At 47.8% G+C, this 16,797-nt stretch overlaps 2 protein-coding genes across 3 annotated transcripts in view; one reads left to right on the forward strand and one right to left on the reverse strand.

Annotated features, from left to right (window-relative positions):
• Positions 1–1,202: 1,202 nt before the first annotated feature.
• LOC147526262 (soluble lamin-associated protein of 75 kDa-like) overlaps positions 1,203–16,797 on the reverse strand; it is a 60,011-nt gene continuing 44,416 nt past the window's right edge. For both annotated transcript variants that reach the window (XM_086630200.1, XM_086630201.1), the window contains exons 9-13: positions 5,693–5,831; positions 4,443–4,608; positions 3,352–3,555; positions 3,269–3,271; positions 1,203–1,837 (exon numbers count right to left, since the gene is read on the reverse strand). In XM_086630200.1, coding sequence (XP_086486326.1) covers positions 1,283–1,837; positions 3,269–3,271; positions 3,352–3,555; positions 4,443–4,608; positions 5,693–5,831 — 1,067 coding nt within the window. In that variant the 3' untranslated portion in view covers positions 1,203–1,282. The remainder of the gene's footprint in view (positions 1,838–3,268; positions 3,272–3,351; positions 3,556–4,442; positions 4,609–5,692; positions 5,832–16,797) is intronic.
• LOC147526263 (uncharacterized) lies at positions 6,986–8,442 on the forward strand. The gene is given in 4 exon segments (XM_086630278.1): positions 6,986–7,007; positions 7,224–7,288; positions 7,790–8,210; positions 8,213–8,442. Coding segments are annotated over 4 exon segments (738 nt in total).

The raw sequence follows: 16,797 nt of genomic DNA on the forward strand, positions 1-16,797 counted from the left end.
TTGTTTTCGCCCACTTAATGAGGCTTTCTATCTCCTTAAGGTTAACCGTTTCTCCTCTCTTAGAGAGTATACTGGTTAACGACTTGATTGCCGCATCTGTTTCCATCGCGGTCTTACCTTGCAGGGGTTCGCTCAGCCGCTGCGAAACTTCCAGGCTCCGGCGATTCTCTTCGTCCCGTGCCCTTCCCTGCTGCACGTCCACAGGCTCCCAATACCGTATTCACGATGCTATGGAGACTTCCGCATTTAAGCGAGTTTATCCGCATTTAAGCGAGGTTTTCCGCATTTAAGCAAGTTTGTCCGCATTTAAGCGAGTTCAGGGTCCCTGTTCGGGTGCCACTTGTTGCAGAGCCCTTCTGTGGACGGCCCAGAGTCATGACCATACACCAATATGGTTAGAAAATCATGCTCGTTTATTACAAACAACACACAGGTTATATAGCGGAATGTGGCGTGACACGACTACATTCTACAATTGGCTTGCTTAGCGTAAACACACTCTCGTGGGTTATAGTGATAGGGCAGCGCTAGCAGACCACAGGTAATAAGCTCATCCCTTTAGTCTCCTCATTGCGGTCATCGGAGAGGCATCCGGGAGGCGTGCATCTTGGCAGGCAATCAGTCTACATTTCCTTTTAAGGCCGTTAGGCTAACTTGAAGGACAAAAGTAATCTAGCTGGTAACCTTGTGCTCTGGGGCTCAAACAGGGATTGTCCATACCCGAAAGAATATTATTGCCAGTCTCGGAGAGGAACTCCTCCACATTTTGAGACCTAGAATTACAGAATCTTACATTCTTTTAATCTCCTCTGAGAAAGTCTATGGGGAGGGAACAAGAAGCAAGGAAGGATTTTTCTTTTTCTGCTTCTCCCCACAGTAGAGAACACAAGATTATTAAATGCTAATGTCTGGCCTCATGGAAGTCTATGGTAATTTAAGGGATCTTAGTAGGGCCAAGATTTCATCCTTCCTTTTTCTTCCAAGACTGCCACCTCAAATATACAAACTGTTCCCTTTGCTAGTACAGCTGTATTTATTCAGCATGTATCCTTTTAACAAGGAGGAGACTGGCTGTTTACTTTCATACTCTGATGAAGCTCAATGTCTAGTGGTTAAATATTCAAGAAAACATGAAGAAAGGTGATGAATCCCAAAAGGAAGTCCAACCCAGTATTTTAAACATGTGTGTCCTATGTCCCATATGGTTTAGTTATATCGTAGTGTTTTACACAAAATAACATCTTCCTTACAAATAGATCAATTAACAATCAATATTTCATTTTTAAGCTGGCTTTCCTTTTTTCTTGGGTGGACCTTTGTAACCTTTGGCCTTTCTTCGCAAGTTTCTTCGATCTACAATGGGTACCTCAATTTCTGCTTCCTCAGAGCTGCTGTCAGCAACCCGCTCTGCCACTGTCTGTGTGTACTGATCTGTCTGCTCAGCTGACTCTTCCAAGTGTTCTTCCAACTGGTTCTTCTGTACTTCCTGTCCAGAAGGCTGCTGAAAAGAAACACCCTCGAGTTCAGCCACTATCAAAGAGCTCTGACTCAAGGCAACAGGAGCCTCCTGTGAGTTGTGCCCTGCTTCTTCATTTTGATCTTCCACTGAGGAAGCTGTTTTGGGCAATACATTTTCAGAAATAGATTCTTCTGCTACTTCGATTACCATAGGGTTGGACAGGGCATTGTCAGAGGGTTCTTCCTTCAGTGCTGAAGCAGCTGCATTTTCAGTGGATGATGACTTCTTTTCAGACTCTTGGTGGTGTTCTTCAGTGCCTTCCTTCTCCACTGATGTGCTTTCTTCAGTTAGCACTTCTGAATCATTTGCATTTAAAACCTGCAGGGGGAGGGGAAGGGTGCCAAAACAATCAAAGGGACAATTAATTGAAGATACAAGAGGCTGAACAATTACTGCCTCTAGCTAGCAACCTGAGGCTATTTTGGCAATCAGCATGACTACAAGCACAGTCAACAAACCAGTCCTCTCCTCCTATTTGCACAAGACCATTTTGTGAACTGCATTTGATATCCAGAGTTACTCTCCTATTTTCAAAATCAAATTATTCAACGGATGTCCTGGTTTCGACTGGGACAGAGTTAGTTTTTCTTTTTACAGCTACAAGAGCTCTGTGTTTTGGTTTTAGTCTGGGATTTTTTATGAGAAGAATATTGACAGCGCACTGATGTTTATAGTTGGTACAGAGGCCTCAAGGACTTTTCAGCTGCCGTGTTCTTGCCAGTGTGCAGGAGCACAACAGGCTGGAGGGGAGCATGGCCGGGACAGAGGGCCTACAACTCCCCTTATGATTTGAACTTAGACTTAGGATTGAGGGCCAAATTGGCCAATAGAATATTCCATATCATGCAATGCCATGCCCATTATAAAAGGAGGATTGACTGGGAAGTTGGGAATTCTCTTCTGTGGGACTCTCTTCGTCTCTCGGAGTTCTGTCTCTCTCTCTCTCTCTCTCTCTCTCTCTCTCTCTTTGGGCCTCTCACTCGTCTGTGATTGCGGTGTTGGGACTTATCTGTTTCAGGATCGCTTGCCAGGACAGGACAGGCATTGGTCACTGGGTGGTGAGCAATTACACTGTACATCACTTGTTTGTATATGTTGTTATCATATTTATATATATATTCATATATTATTTTTGTTTTATCACTATTACTTTCAATTTTATATTATTATTAAATTGTTCTTATGTCAACCCATGAGTCTCCTTCCCTTTTCCCCTTTAATTCTCTTCCCCATTCCCTGGGGGTGGGGGAGGGTGAGGGAGCAGCTGCCTGGTGTTTAGTTGCCAGCCAGGTTAAACCACCACAACGGATTATTCAGGTACAATAAAAACATTCTGAAGTTAATCCCAGGGAAAAAAATAAAGGTGTTTTATTTTAAACAGATACAGATATCATTTTGCTAACATATAACAATCTGCTTTTGCACTATAAACAAAAGCCAGTAAAATCTGTGTTCTAGAAGGGTATTTTACCATTAATTAATTGCTTTTACACTTCACCAGGGAAGTTACTAGGCAAAGTAAGGATGTGGCTTTTCACTCATATTCAACTAATGTTTTTAGTGAGAAATAGATGTTTCATTACTGCCAAGGCAAACTGGAGCAACGTATCTTTCTTTTTGGTATCACATACTTATATGCCACACTTCTGCATATTAAAACAGAAACATTAGTATATTCTGTTTATGGATTTACATCATCTGGCCTAATAATTGCTTCTCCCAAGATTTTCATATGATGGTAGGGGCTACTTTCTATCTGTTACTTAACAAAAGAAAAAACAGCAAAGCGTACACTCTGAATGAAAGATGACATTTTGTTTCAATTCTCTCACCTCTGATACAGTGTCTTCTGAAGGTTTTGCTGGAGACTCAAGGATTAATGGAACAAACAGCATTAAGAGTCCTTCTCCTTGACTCTCAGACTGCAATTTTGATTCACCACCAAGAACTTCACTTGCTGTTTCCTCTTCAGCCATAAGTGAGGTCTTACCAATTTCTTCTGTTACCTCACTGTTAAGAGGTTCAGATGGAGTTTCCTAAAAATCACATTTCTAAATCAAGATTATGCCCAACTATTGTTCTCAAACACTAGTGGGTGTATCTGTGATCTAAATTTGCAGCTTAATCTGAGAAGCAGCTAGCTCAGGTACCTAGAAATTACTAAGAAGGTACTAAGAAGGTATAGCTTAGCATAGAGTAGCTATCCAACTACTTAACCAGCATATTAGCTTGGTGTTGTCACCTGCACTAAATTTCTGACCATGTCTTACACCGTTAGGAGCAAAGCTGAGTAGTTTTTATGCACTTCACAAGCATACATACTGCAGTCCTTCCTTGAAACCATACATTAACAAACCCAACGTAGTGTAAGATCCACTTTCTCATCAATCCATAAGAACATAAAACCCTGGAGGTATCGCTAGGCACAGAGGGTACTCCCAGATTTTAATTCAAGCTGGTAACAAATATTTGTAGATAAAAGTTGGATTTAAAAATCAAAGCAGTCAAGCTTTAAAGGGAGAAATAAGAAAAGTCAACAGTAGTCACTGAAACATACCAGCTATTAGCTTCTTCAATTTTTTTTTTTTTTTTAAATTAGAGATACTGGATCAGATCTTGACCCTACTTCAGTTCCCCACAAGCGACTTGTCCTACTCAAATATCAAGAAAGTTAGGTTTATAGATGAGCTAGAAATTCACCTTACTGAAGATCCTATGAACTCTATCATTCAAAATAAGTAAAGCAATGTTCTCTGATACTAATTCTATACTAGCTTTAGCTTCTCAGATATACTTCTCAACAAAGCATTGGTACAAAAATCAAAGAGTTGATAGTCACATGGATTGAGGTAGCAAGGACCATACTTAAACTGTAGTTGTATTCCAAACTTCTTATCTGCTATCGCTATCACATCTAGCTCACCTCCTTCTCACTCTGTTTCTCAGGAGATGATGCATGTAACTCCGTTTCTGATACAGATCGGTCCTCATTTTCAACAATCATTTCCTCATCATTCTCAACAGCATTCTCCTCAGGTTCTTCTACTAAGTCTTCAGACCTTTCAAATGTGTGGGCAGGAAGTTCTAGCCTGCAGCAGATATTAAGATATATCCTTTAAGTCTTTTAGATTAATACATAATTTTGGTAATCTCAGCAGCAGGGAAATTCTTTCATGACCAATTTTAAACTGCTATATCACATACTTGCCATAGGAAATATGAATCCAGAAAACTAAATACATCTAAAAACAGCTAACTCCTAATTAGGAAAAATATATTAACTAAACAACATTTCTGTGACAATTATAAAATGAAGACATCTATCCTACTTCCATTTTATATGAATAAGAGTCAGAAATGTGTTTAAGTTTGTTATTTTAAATTTAGAAAGCAGTAATCAATTAGATATTTAGAAGCCACAAAGGGGTGAGAAAGGAAGCAATTTCTCCCAGCCTCACTGAAGAAATAGTTTAAAATTATGGAGCTATATAAGCAAATATGCTTGTATAATCATTGAATATACATATATTACAAAGACCATGACTGGAAAAAAATTCAAGGTGATAAACACATCAGGGCTGAAGAAGATTCAATCAGCTAGAGATTAAATTAGCAAAAAGCTAAAGATGAAGCTCTGATGCACCTGATAGGTAGTAACACCATCTCAAACATTCAGTTCTCATTTTTGAGATGATAAAACTTAGATGTACTGGAAGAATTATATACAAGCAAAGAAAAAAGTACACACTTCTGGCAGAGTCAAACCATGTAATTTGGCCTGTCCACATAGTATTTGTGGATACATGTCCAGTTATATTATTGTAAGAAACTACGCTGTATGAATATAGAGAGTTTTACCTTAATACAGACTCAGTTATAAAACAACACATCCCCTTGTACATACACCCTCAGTCCTCACCATTTTCTTATTGTTATTTCCAATATCTACTGAGCTTTCAGAGACATCAGACATTTTGGTGCAATCACTCTTCAGGTGATGTCTCAGTTTCTTTTCTCATACCAGACTTTATTTCCAGTAATTTTAAAATCAAGCACTCAGAGTAGGAAAAATGGAGAATAAATACCAATTAGCACACTGGGAGACACTGCTGCAGTTTGTGACTGCCCAAGCAACAAAATAGGAAATAATCAATGAAATATAGGCTCCTTTACCTGCTTTCTGACACATGAAGAACATTTTCCTCATTTCCCTGAGAAATTTCAGGTTCAGATTCCTGGCTATTTTTTCCTATCCTGGGATGTTTTAAATGACTGGTTCGTGTCCAAATGGAAACGGGAGTTATGTCAGGGTCTTAGGAAAAAAACAAAATAAATGCAAGTGAACAAATGCAGTCTGTAAGATCTGCACATATTTCCCCCACCTTACCCTCAAGTTTCATTAAAGCAACTGAGTGCAGGTAAAACATTTCACTGTGGTACTTATTTTCTGAATGTACATGCATAGTCTCTTTACCAAGACTCATAATAATCTTATCCGAACACCTCAAAATGTTTATGAGTTGAGCCTCAGCACCTTAGAGAAAGGCATGGTTTTTTATACACTTTGCAGATGAATATACTAAGCTTGAAAGCAGTAAAAGAGCCTGCTAGTCTACTCTGTTGGGTTTATGTGGTGGGGTTTCGGTAGCAGGAGAGAGGCTGCAGGGATAGCCCCTTAAGGAGCTGCTAGAAGTTTCCCCGGCTCCAAAACCAGTAGGACCTGTCTCTGGCCAGGTCAGACCTGCCTCTGGTCAGGGCTGAGCCAATCAGCACCTCTGTGAATAAACATATTTAACAAGGGGGAACAAAGAAACCTGTGCCATTTGAGACCTGTAGCTGAGTGAAGGGGGGGGGGGGGGAGGCAGGGTGCCCCTCTGGCCTTCCATGCGGGTGGCTGCCCCCTCTGAGCCACCGCCACTTGACTGGTGGCGGCTGTGGCAGTGTGGCTTGGAGTGCTCTGAAGCACCCCGATCCAGGGGCACCAGCTGAGTGGAGTTCGTTCCTACCGGGACCACCAAGATTCGTTGGGCTTGGCACAGCTGCAGCAGAGAGAGGACTGAGATCTGAGAAAAACAACTATGCAGACACCAAGGTCAGTGAAAATAGAGCAGGAGGAGGTGTGCCAGACCTGAGATACTCCTGCAGCCCATGGTGAGACAGCAGGCTGTCCCCCTGCAGCCCATGGAGATTAACAGAGGAGCAGAGAGCCACTCGCAGCCTGTGGAGGAGCCTAAACCAGAGCAGAGATGCTTGCACCCAAAGGAGTTCGAAGATGATTGTCTCCCATGGGAAAGGACCCAATCCTGTGGGAGACTGATGGTGGAGCAGAGATGCATTTGCAGTCTGTGGGAAGGGACTCCACACTGGAGCAGGTGGCTGCACCCTAAGAAGCTGTGACTCCATGAGAAAAGACCATGCTGGAAGAGTCTGATGGGTAAGGACTGGATTCCACGGGAAGGACGCACGATGGAGAAGTTCATGGAGGACTGTCTCCCATAAGAAGAGACCCCATGTTAGAGCAGAGGAAGAGCTAGGAAACTTCCTAGCCTGGTACAGCCCTCAGACTACTACCCGTTACTGCTCTTCCATGTGGGTGGCAATGAAGCTGCAACACAAAGTCCAAGGGCAACCAAGAGAGACTTCAGGGCCCTGGGATGGTTGGTAAGGGGATCTGGGGCAAAGGTTATCTTTTCCTCTCTCCTAGTGAAACGTGGCAGTTTGCACGGCAGGGCGCGGGAGAAGGACGCAGTCAGGCTGCCTGCTCAAGAGGTGAGTTTAGTTGGTGGCCATCACCCTCTCAGAAGAAGCTCAGCTATGGTGACCACCTGGCGGAAGGCCAAGTCCTCTGCACCCAGCAGGAGGGATGTGGCAGCGCAGACAGAGCTCCCACAGAAAGACACAGCTGTCCAGGTCTCAGGCTGCAGGGAGTGCCTGAGCCTTTCCCTGGTAAGAGATAGCAGTGGTGAGAACAACTATCTGAGGTGTGACCAGGTGGATGATCTGCTCATCATGGTCACAAAGCTGAGAGATGAAGTAGAAAGGTTAAGGACCATCAGGGAGTCTGAGAGAGAGAGAGACTGGTGGTGTCAGGCTCTGCCCAACCTGAAGCAGAAACACAAAGAGCCAAAAAAAGAATCTCAAGACGAAGGGGATTCTGTATCCTCACCCCATCAGGCAGAAGACAGTAGCTTAAAGGTAAGCCATGAATGGAAGCAAGTCCGTGCTCGGGGCAGCAGGTGACCCCCCTCCTAGCCCACCTCACCTCCCCAGGTGCCTCTGCGCAATAAGTATGAAGCTCTGGAGGTGGAAGGCCCATTGATGGATGATGTGGCTGAGGGTCCATCTGCACTGGAGGTGTCACCAGGGTCAAAAAGGACTACCCCCTGTATCAAGACCGCCTCCACAAGGAAGAAAAGAAGGGTAATAGTTATAGGTGACTCCCATCTGAGGGGGACAGAAGGACCAATATGCTGGGCTGACCCTTCTCTTCGGGAAGTCTGCTGCCTCCCTGGAGCCCGGGTTAAGGACATCTCTAGGAAACTTCGTAGCCTGGTACGGCCCTCGAATTACTACCCGTTATTCCTCTTCCATGTGGGTGGTGATGAAGCTGAAACACAAAGTCCAAGGTTGATCAAGAGAGACTTCAGGGCCCTGGGACAGCTGGTAAAGGGATCTGGGGCACAGGTTACCTTTTATTTATCCTTCCAGTTGCGAGCAGTGACACTGGAAGAAGCAAGCGTGTCCAATCCATTAATACGTGGATCCGTGGCTGGTGTCATCGCCACAATTTTGGCTTCTTCGACAATGGGATGGGCCACACAGCACCAGGCTTACTGGCACCAGATGGGACTTGCCTTTCTCAAAGGGGAACAAGGGTCTCCGCACAACAGCTATCGGGGCTCATTGACAGGGCTTTAAACTAGATTTGAAGGGGGAGGGGGATAATATCAAGATTGATAAAGATATGCTGGAAGTACCTGAAGAGCAGCGGAATGGAATTCCAGCCACTCCAGCCAGGAAGTCAGTTTCATCTGGGGCCCAACTTAAATGCCTCTATGCTAATGCACCCAGCATGGGGAATAAGCAAGAGGAGTTAGAAGTGTGTGCGCGCCTGTTGGGATATGATCTTATTGGCATCACGGAGACGTGGTGGGATGAATCCTATGACTGGAGTGTCAGAATGGAAGGGTACAGGCTTTTTAGGAAGGATAGGCAGGGGAGACAAGGAGGAGGTGTTGCTCCCTATGTCAAAGACCAGCTGGAGTGCATGGAGCTCCACCTGGGGATGGATGAGGAGCCAACTGAGAGCTTATGGGTCAGGATTAAAGGGAGGGCAGGAACAGGGGACATAGTAGTGGAGGTCTGCTACAGGCCACCTGATCAGGAAGACTGAGTGAATGAGGCCCTCTATAGACAGATAGGAGCAGCCTCACGTTCACAAGCCCTGGTCCTCATGGCGGACTTCAACCACCCTGATATCTGTTGGAGGGACAACACAGCAGGGCACAGACAATCCAGGAGGCTCCTGGAATGCACTGATGATAAATTCCTTCTCCAAGTGGTAGAGGAACCAACGAGGAGAGGTGCTTTGCTGGACCTTGTTCTCACCAACAATGAAGGGCTGGTGGGGAATGTGATGCTCAAGGGCAGCCTTGGCTGCAGTGACCATGAAATGGTGGAGTTCAAGATTATTAGGGAGGCAAGGAGAGTGCTCAGCAGAGCAGACTTTGGCCTCTTCAGGGATCTCCTTGGTAGAGTACAATAGGATGAAGCCCTGGAGGGAAGAGGGGCCCAAGAAAGCTGGATAATATTCAAGGATCACCTCCTTCAAGCTCAGGAGCAGTGCATCCCAACAAGGCGGATGTCAGGCAGGAACACCAGGAGGCCTGCATGGATGAACGAGGAGCTTCCGGACAAACTCAAACACAAAAAGAAGGCCTACAGAGCGTAGAAGCAAGGACAGGTAGCCTGGGAAGAATACAGAGAAATTGTCCGAGCAACCAGAGATCAGGTTAGGAAAGCTAAAGCCCTGATAGAATTAAATCTGGCCAGGGTCATCAAGGGCAACAAGAAAAGCTTCTATAGATATGTCAGTGATAAAAGCAGAACTAGGGAAAATGTGGGCCCACTCCGGAAGGAAACGGGAGACCTGATTAACCAGGATATGGAGAAAAGGCTGAGGTTCTCAATGACTTCTTTGCCTCAGTCTTCACTGGCAAGAGCTCCAGCCGCACTGACCAAGTCACAGAAGGCAAAGGCAGGGACTAGGAGAATGAAGAACTCCCACTGTAGAAGATCAGGCTCGAGATCATCTAAGGAACCTGAAGGTGCACAGGTCCATGGGACCTGATGAGATGCATCCAAGGGTCCTGAGGGAACTGGTGGATGAAGTTGCTAAACCATTATCCATCATATTTGAGAAGTCATGGCAGTCTGGTGAAATTCCCACTGACTGGAAAAGGGGAAACATAGCCCCCATCTTTAAAAAGGGAAAAAAAGAAGACCCAGGGAACTACAGGCCAGTCAGTCTCACCTCTGTGCCCGGCAAGATCATGGAGCAGATCCTCCTGGTGACTATGCTAAGGCACATGGAAAATAAGGAGGTGATTGGTGACAGCCAACATGGCTTCACTAAGGGCAGATCGTGCCTGACAAATTTGGTGGCCTTCTATGATGGGATTACAGCACTGATGGATAAGGGAAGAGCAACTGACATCGTCTACTTGGACTTGTCCAAAGCATTTGATACTGTCCCACATGACATTCTTGTGTCTAAACTGGAGCGACATGGATTTGACAGATGAACCACTCAATGGATAAAGAATTTGCTGGATTGTTGCACTCAAAGAGTTGCAGTCAACAGTTCGATATCCAAGTGGAGGCGAGTGACAGGTGGTGTTCCTCAGGGGTCAATATTGGGGCCGGTGCTGTTTAACATCTTTGTCGGCGACATGGACAGTGGGATCAAGTGCACCCTCAACAAGTTTGCAGATGACACCAAGTTGTGTGGTGTGGTGGACACACTGGAGGGAAGGGATGCCATCCAGAGGGACCTTGACAGGCTGGAGAGGTCAGCCCGTGCAAACCTCATGAAGTTCAACAAGGCCAAGGGCAAGGTCCTGCACATGAGTTGGGGCAATCCGATGCACAAATACAGGCTGGGCAGAAAATGGATTGAGAATAGCGCGGAGGAAAATGACTTGGGGGTGCTGGTTGATAAGAAGCTCAACATGAGCTGTCAGTGTGGAGTGTTTCCCTGCCCATGGCAGGGAGGTTGGAACTAGATGATCTTTGAGGTCCCTTCCAACTCTAACCATTCTATGATTCTATAATGTGTGGATACTAAAAGGCTAGAAGCAGAAATTTTCCAGCTACTGCAGCATCCTGTGAAAGTTTTTTCCCATGCAGGCTGGCTGAGAAACAGTTTGAGGTTTTTGTAAACTAAGACTTTATCTTGCACCTGTAGCTTGTTATGCAGTCTTGTGTCGCTCACCAGTCTGGGCTGCGGCACCAAGGACGCTGTTGCATCCTCCGCAGCCAGGAGGAAATGGCCTGCCTCTTGTAGGCAGGATAGGTACCTTGAGTTGAGTACTTAATTAGCTCATTATCTTCAACTCAGTCCAGCTGGATAAGAATGATTGGTGCCATAATTCCCCCTTTTTGTTTTAGCATTTTTTCTGTTTTCACAAAGGCTTTATGGGTGAGCAGAGACCCGGCTCATTCATCCAACTCCAGCACACTTCCCTCCCGCAAATACCACGTCGGGGCTTGCGGCTTTACCTTCTTCTCCGAAGGACTCTCGCTCGAGCTCCCGGCTCCAGCTCTGGCTCTTTTGGCTTGGGCTCCTTTGGCTCGGGCTCTCGGCTCGGCGAGGGAGTCGGGGCTTCCCAGGGTCTCACGGATGTATCACGTCGGGGTCACCAGTTGTCACTCACCAGCCTGGGCTGCAGCACCAAGGACACTGTTGCATCCTCCACAGCCAGGAGGAAATGGCCTGCCTCTTGTAGGCAGGATAGGTACCTTGAGTTGAGTACTTAATTAGTTCATTATCTTCAACTCAGTCCAGCTGGGTAAGAATGATTGGTGCCATAGTCTTGTTTATGGCACACTAGGAAAGTTGTTTTGAAATGGGTGTCGTAGCATTTAGCCAATCACTCTGGGAGGTGGATGGTCAAGCGACCAATTGCCTTGGCCATCCTTGTGAACAATGTTATATATTGTCATGGTTTTAGGCTGATGCAGCAACTAAAACTCACACAGTCTCTCCTTCTCCAGTAAAGTGGAGAGGAGAAAAATATAATAAAGGGACTGAGAGATGAGACAAGAACAGAGGGAGCACCCACCAACCATGGTCCTGGGCAAAACAGACTTGACTTTCTTAAAAGCAAAACAATTTATTGATGGTTACTTAAAAGGACAAAGGGAAACAAAACCAGTTACATAAGAGGATAAAAAGAAACAAAGCCAGATCTTAAAAACCCGACACCTTCCTCCCCCCCACACCCTCCCCCCCTCAGCGGCGCAGGGAGCAGGGACTGGGGGAGTGCAGGTCAGTTCATCCCATGCTGTTACTGCTGCTTCTCTCTTAAAGGAGGAGAAGTCCTTACACCCTTTTCCCCTGCTCCAGTGGATCCCCTACCCACGAGGAAAAATCCACAAACTTCTCCAGCGTGAGTCCAGCCCACAGGAAGCAATCCTTCCCCACAGATTGCCCCAGTGTGGGCTTACCACAGTCTCGGATACTTAGGGAGTTGTAGTCACTCGCTCCAGCGTGGGTTGTCACGCAGACTCCAGATGCCCCTCTGCCTTGTCGTGCATCCCAACACAACCATCCTCAGGCTCAGGCATCTTTTCTCCACAGGCTGTGAGTGGGTCTCTGCTCCACCGAGGCCGTCCTGGTTGCAGGGGGGCAGCCTGCTATCTCACCATCAGCCGCAGGGGAAACTCGGCTCTGGCACACCTCCTCCCGCTCCATCCTCACTGACCTGGTGTCGATGCAGCTGTTTCTCTCAGATCTCAGTCCTCTCCAGGTGAACTCAGCCCAGTGGGCACCCCGGGAGTGGGGTGCCCCCGAGTTCCCCAGCTGGCTCCGCCGCCGCCATTCTCCGTGGGCGGCGCTGGCCCGACGCAGGCAGCTGCCCGGCCGGGAGCCAGGGAGTGGGGGCAGTGCCCTCCTCCCTTCTCTGCTCGCTCCTGAGCAAAGCACCTTTTCCGGTTCCTTTGTCCCAACTTAAATAGGGCAATTCGCAGAGGCGCTGATTGGCTCAAGCCTGAGGGGGATGGCAGTCTGATCTGGTGGCCAGAACCAGGTCTGACCCGGTTCCAGAACCAGGGAGGTCACAGGGAGCAAAGCCTCTCTCCTGCCACCAGAACCCCCAACCCCCTCCACGTCAAACCATGACATATATATACGGATTTGTAATTAAACTGCGGCTGATGCTGATGCTGCCGCTGCTGATACTGCTGCTGCTGCTCCTGCTGTTGGCGTTGGTATTTTCTCCTGCACCTGAATTTTGTGTCGTTCTTCTCTCCGTCCCCGGCACGGCAGCGACATTTGGTGACCCCAACGTGATACAACCACAACTGAATTCAGAAGGTACGTGCTCCCCCCGAGGCTCCGGGGACAAAACTCTAGACTGAGAAGATGGGGCAAAGCTCCGTGAAAGAAAGCACGATATTTTCTGCCTTCAAAAATGTGATAACAATCGCGGGAGCTGACATAAGTGATGAAGCTCTCTGTGAATTGCTAAATTGGGCAGCAGAACATGAGTTTGTAGCTGATCCGAACACTGCCCTTAACCCAGAAGCTTGGGAACTGTTAGGGGATAAGTTATTTCATGAGACCGTGTTTGGAGATAAGAGCGTACTCGACCTGCTACGTACGTGGTGGTCCCTATACGGTATAATGCGGAAGTGGACAGCAGGAAGAGAAGGAAAAGAATTACCGGGCTCTGACGAATCTGCGGGTGAAGGCTCTGAAGGGGACGATGAGTTATTTGAGGGATCACTGACCCCGGACAGCACAGGCAGCGTACCCGCCGCGTCTCCGCTGCCCTCGGGGACTGAGAGACTCGCGGGGACTGCGCGGAGGTCCTACCCCTCCCCGCGGGATTATGTTCCGCCTGAGTACCCCTCCCCAGTGGAACAGTTAGCAAAACTAACCGGTCAAAGCAAGCGTCCCCCACCCTCCGCCCCAGCGGCCCCCCCCTCCTCCTCCGCACTACGGCCGCCCGTACAGCCGGCTGCTTCAGTTACTACAGCGGGATCTGTCCTTCCTACGGCTCCGCCATTGCCGCAGTCAGGCACGGCAGCCGGGGTTCTACCGCAACCGGGAGGGGCAGGAGGTATCACGGCGGCGTCTGCTCCGGCGCCTTTGTGTCCCGCGCCAGCATCCGCGCATTTCCCGGCGCAAACGGCGCAGACGCCGGTGGCGGATTTCTCGGCACACCAGCGTACGGCGCTTTTGCGGGAAATACTACAGCAACTAGTGGTGCTGACGGAGGCGGTGCGACAGGCACCGAGGGCGGCCCCGGCAGCCCCCCCGACGGCGGCCCCGGAAGTGGCACCGAGTGCGGCGCCGGCAGCCCCGGCGGCGGCGCCTGCACGGATAGTGATGCCGCCGCAAGCCGCAGCCCCCCAAGCTGCATTGCCGTGCGTAGCTCCGCAACCGTCCGCAGCCTCCGCCGCTACACCGCCCGCTGGCCCGGCGCCTGTGCCCTGCCAGCCTTCCTCATCCGTGAGGCCCGATGATGCCAGCAGTGTTACTGCGGACTCGCTTACTACACTGCGGGAAACTGTGGCGGTGGTCAGACATCAGCAACCAGTAACACAGCTGGCCTACAACCGTCCTTGGACGCTTCCCGAACGTAGTGTGACTGTGCGTCCAAAAAATTCAAAGTGGTTTTGGGAATCGGTCAAGAGGTGGGCTCTGGAGGTTGGGGACTGGGATTTAATAGAGAAAGTCGGGATGCCTAAAGATGAAAAGGGACCTGAGCGAGTTATTATAGTGCCTCAAAGTGCTGTGCAGGTAGATCAAGGTGGTAGTGAACCCACAGAGGGTATCATCCAAGCCTTTCCTGTACAGAAAGATCTTCCTAACTCAGGTCAGTCTGACATACATGAAGTTATCGCTTGGAAAGTGGTCCAAGATTTGCAATCCAAAGTGGCACAATATGGGCTAGGGTCTCCTGAAGTCATGCAGATTATTAGAGTGCTGAATACTGACCTGCTCCCTCCATTTGATATTAAGCATTTAGGTCAGGTATTATTTCAACCTGTACAATATTCAGTTTTTGAGGCCAATTGGAGAAGGATGGATGAAAAGGCTGCGACTGGGAATATGCAACTGCCTCCAACTGATCCTAGACATGGAGTTCCAGCAGATGCTCTTATGGGAGCTAATGCCTTTTCTGATCCTGATCTTCAAGCCACCTGGCATCCTCAGGTCCTTGAGCAGGCTCAGAAGATTGGTATGGGAGCCCTATTAAAAGGCATGGACATGGCTGCTCCTAAAACACGATATGTGAAAATAACTCAGGGGCAGAAAGAGCATTTTTTATCTTTCATGGAAAAGATTGCTGCAGCCCTCGAGAAGCAGGTCGAAGATGAGACCTTGAGGCAGCTGTTGTGCAGACAACTAGCAAGAGATAATGCCAATGATGAGTGTAGAAAGATCATAGATGCTTTGCCAGGGGAACCCACACTAACAGACATGGTTGAAGCCTGTTCCAAAGTGGGATCTGAGAATCCTAAGTCTGTTCTGGCTGCAGTTCTGCAGCCTATTCAATTAAATTCTGATTGTGGACTAAAAAGGCAACCTAAGGTTGAGAGCAAGCAGAAACAGATTAGACAAAAGAAGAAGAATAAGGAGAACAGGGAAGCTGCTCACTGCGAGAGATGCGATAGGCCAGGTCATTTTGCAAAATACTGTCAATCTATGTACCATGCCAATGGTCGACCCTTGGCACGCTCGGGAAACTCGACCAGGAGCGCAAAGGGGATGTGCGCTCAGACACAAATACTTCCCCAGGGCATGGCACCGACACAGGCCTACTCAGCCAGCTTAGAGCCAGCACCCAGGGATCAATCGGAGTGGATGTGCACACCGCAGCAACAGTCATCTTAGAATCCTGTCATGTTTATAAGGTTCCCTTGGATGCATTCGGGCCCGTAGGACAGGGACTGAGTGCATTGCTGGTGGGAAGATCTAGTGTCACCCCTCAAGGGATCTTTGTACATCCAGGAGTTATTGATGCTAACTTTACAGGCCAGATCTGTGCTATGGTTTCCACACCCACCCCCCCATCACTATTCCTGAAAAGACTCGAATTGCTCAACTTGTGCCTTTCAAGTCGTGTGTTCCCAGGACAGAACAACGAAGTCGTGGAGATGGTGGCTTTGGATCTATGGGACTTCCGCAGGTCTTCTGGACCGCAGACATCTCTAGCCAAAAGCCACAGATGATGTGTACCCTAATGCTGCCAAATGCCCAGCCGTCCAAGATTCAGCTCCGAGGTTTGATCGACACGGGCGCTGACGTGACAATCATCTCCTTCTCTGCGTGGCCTCCTACGTGGCCTTTAGCCCCTGTGGGGTCAGCCATTGCAGGGTTGGGGGGAACCACACAGAGCTATTTAAGCGAACAACCTGTGGTGGTGAAAAATGCAGAGGGGCAAACAGCTACGGTTCGGCCCTATGTCACTGCAGCTCCGCTTAACCTCTGGGGGCGGGATGTATTGGCAGCTTGGGGGGTACGGATTGGGACAAATTTTTGATGGGGGCCACTGTGCTGAAGGGCGCAGAGTATCCTACGCTGCCTTTGCGGTGGCTAGTAAGCAAATCCATCTGGCAACCCCAGTGGCCCCTACCAAATGAGAAACTAGTCGCCCTTCATCAGTTAGTTCAGGAACAATTACGACAGGGACACCTTGAACCTTCTACTAGTCCCTGGAACACTCCTGTTTTTGTAATTAAGAAAAAATCAGGAAAATGGAGATTGTTGCAGGATCTCCGAAAAATCAATGCAGTGATGGAAAGTATGGGGGCATTGCAGCCTGGTATGCCCTCACCCACCATGATTCCATCAGGGTGGGAAATCTTGGTCATTGATTTGAAGGATTGCTTTTTCACTATTTCTTTACATCCTGATGACAAGCCAAAATTTGCTTTTACTGTGCCTGCAGTTAACAATGCCGAACCTGCGAAGAGGTATCAATGGAAGGTTCTACCTCAGGGCATGAAGAACAGCCCGACTATCTGCCAATGGTATGTTGCTCAAG

This window comes from Tauraco erythrolophus, chromosome W (assembly GCF_009769465.1).
Source record: "Tauraco erythrolophus isolate bTauEry1 chromosome W, bTauEry1.pri, whole genome shotgun sequence".
In the NCBI taxonomy this organism is placed as follows: Eukaryota; Metazoa; Chordata; class Aves; order Musophagiformes; family Musophagidae; genus Tauraco; species Tauraco erythrolophus.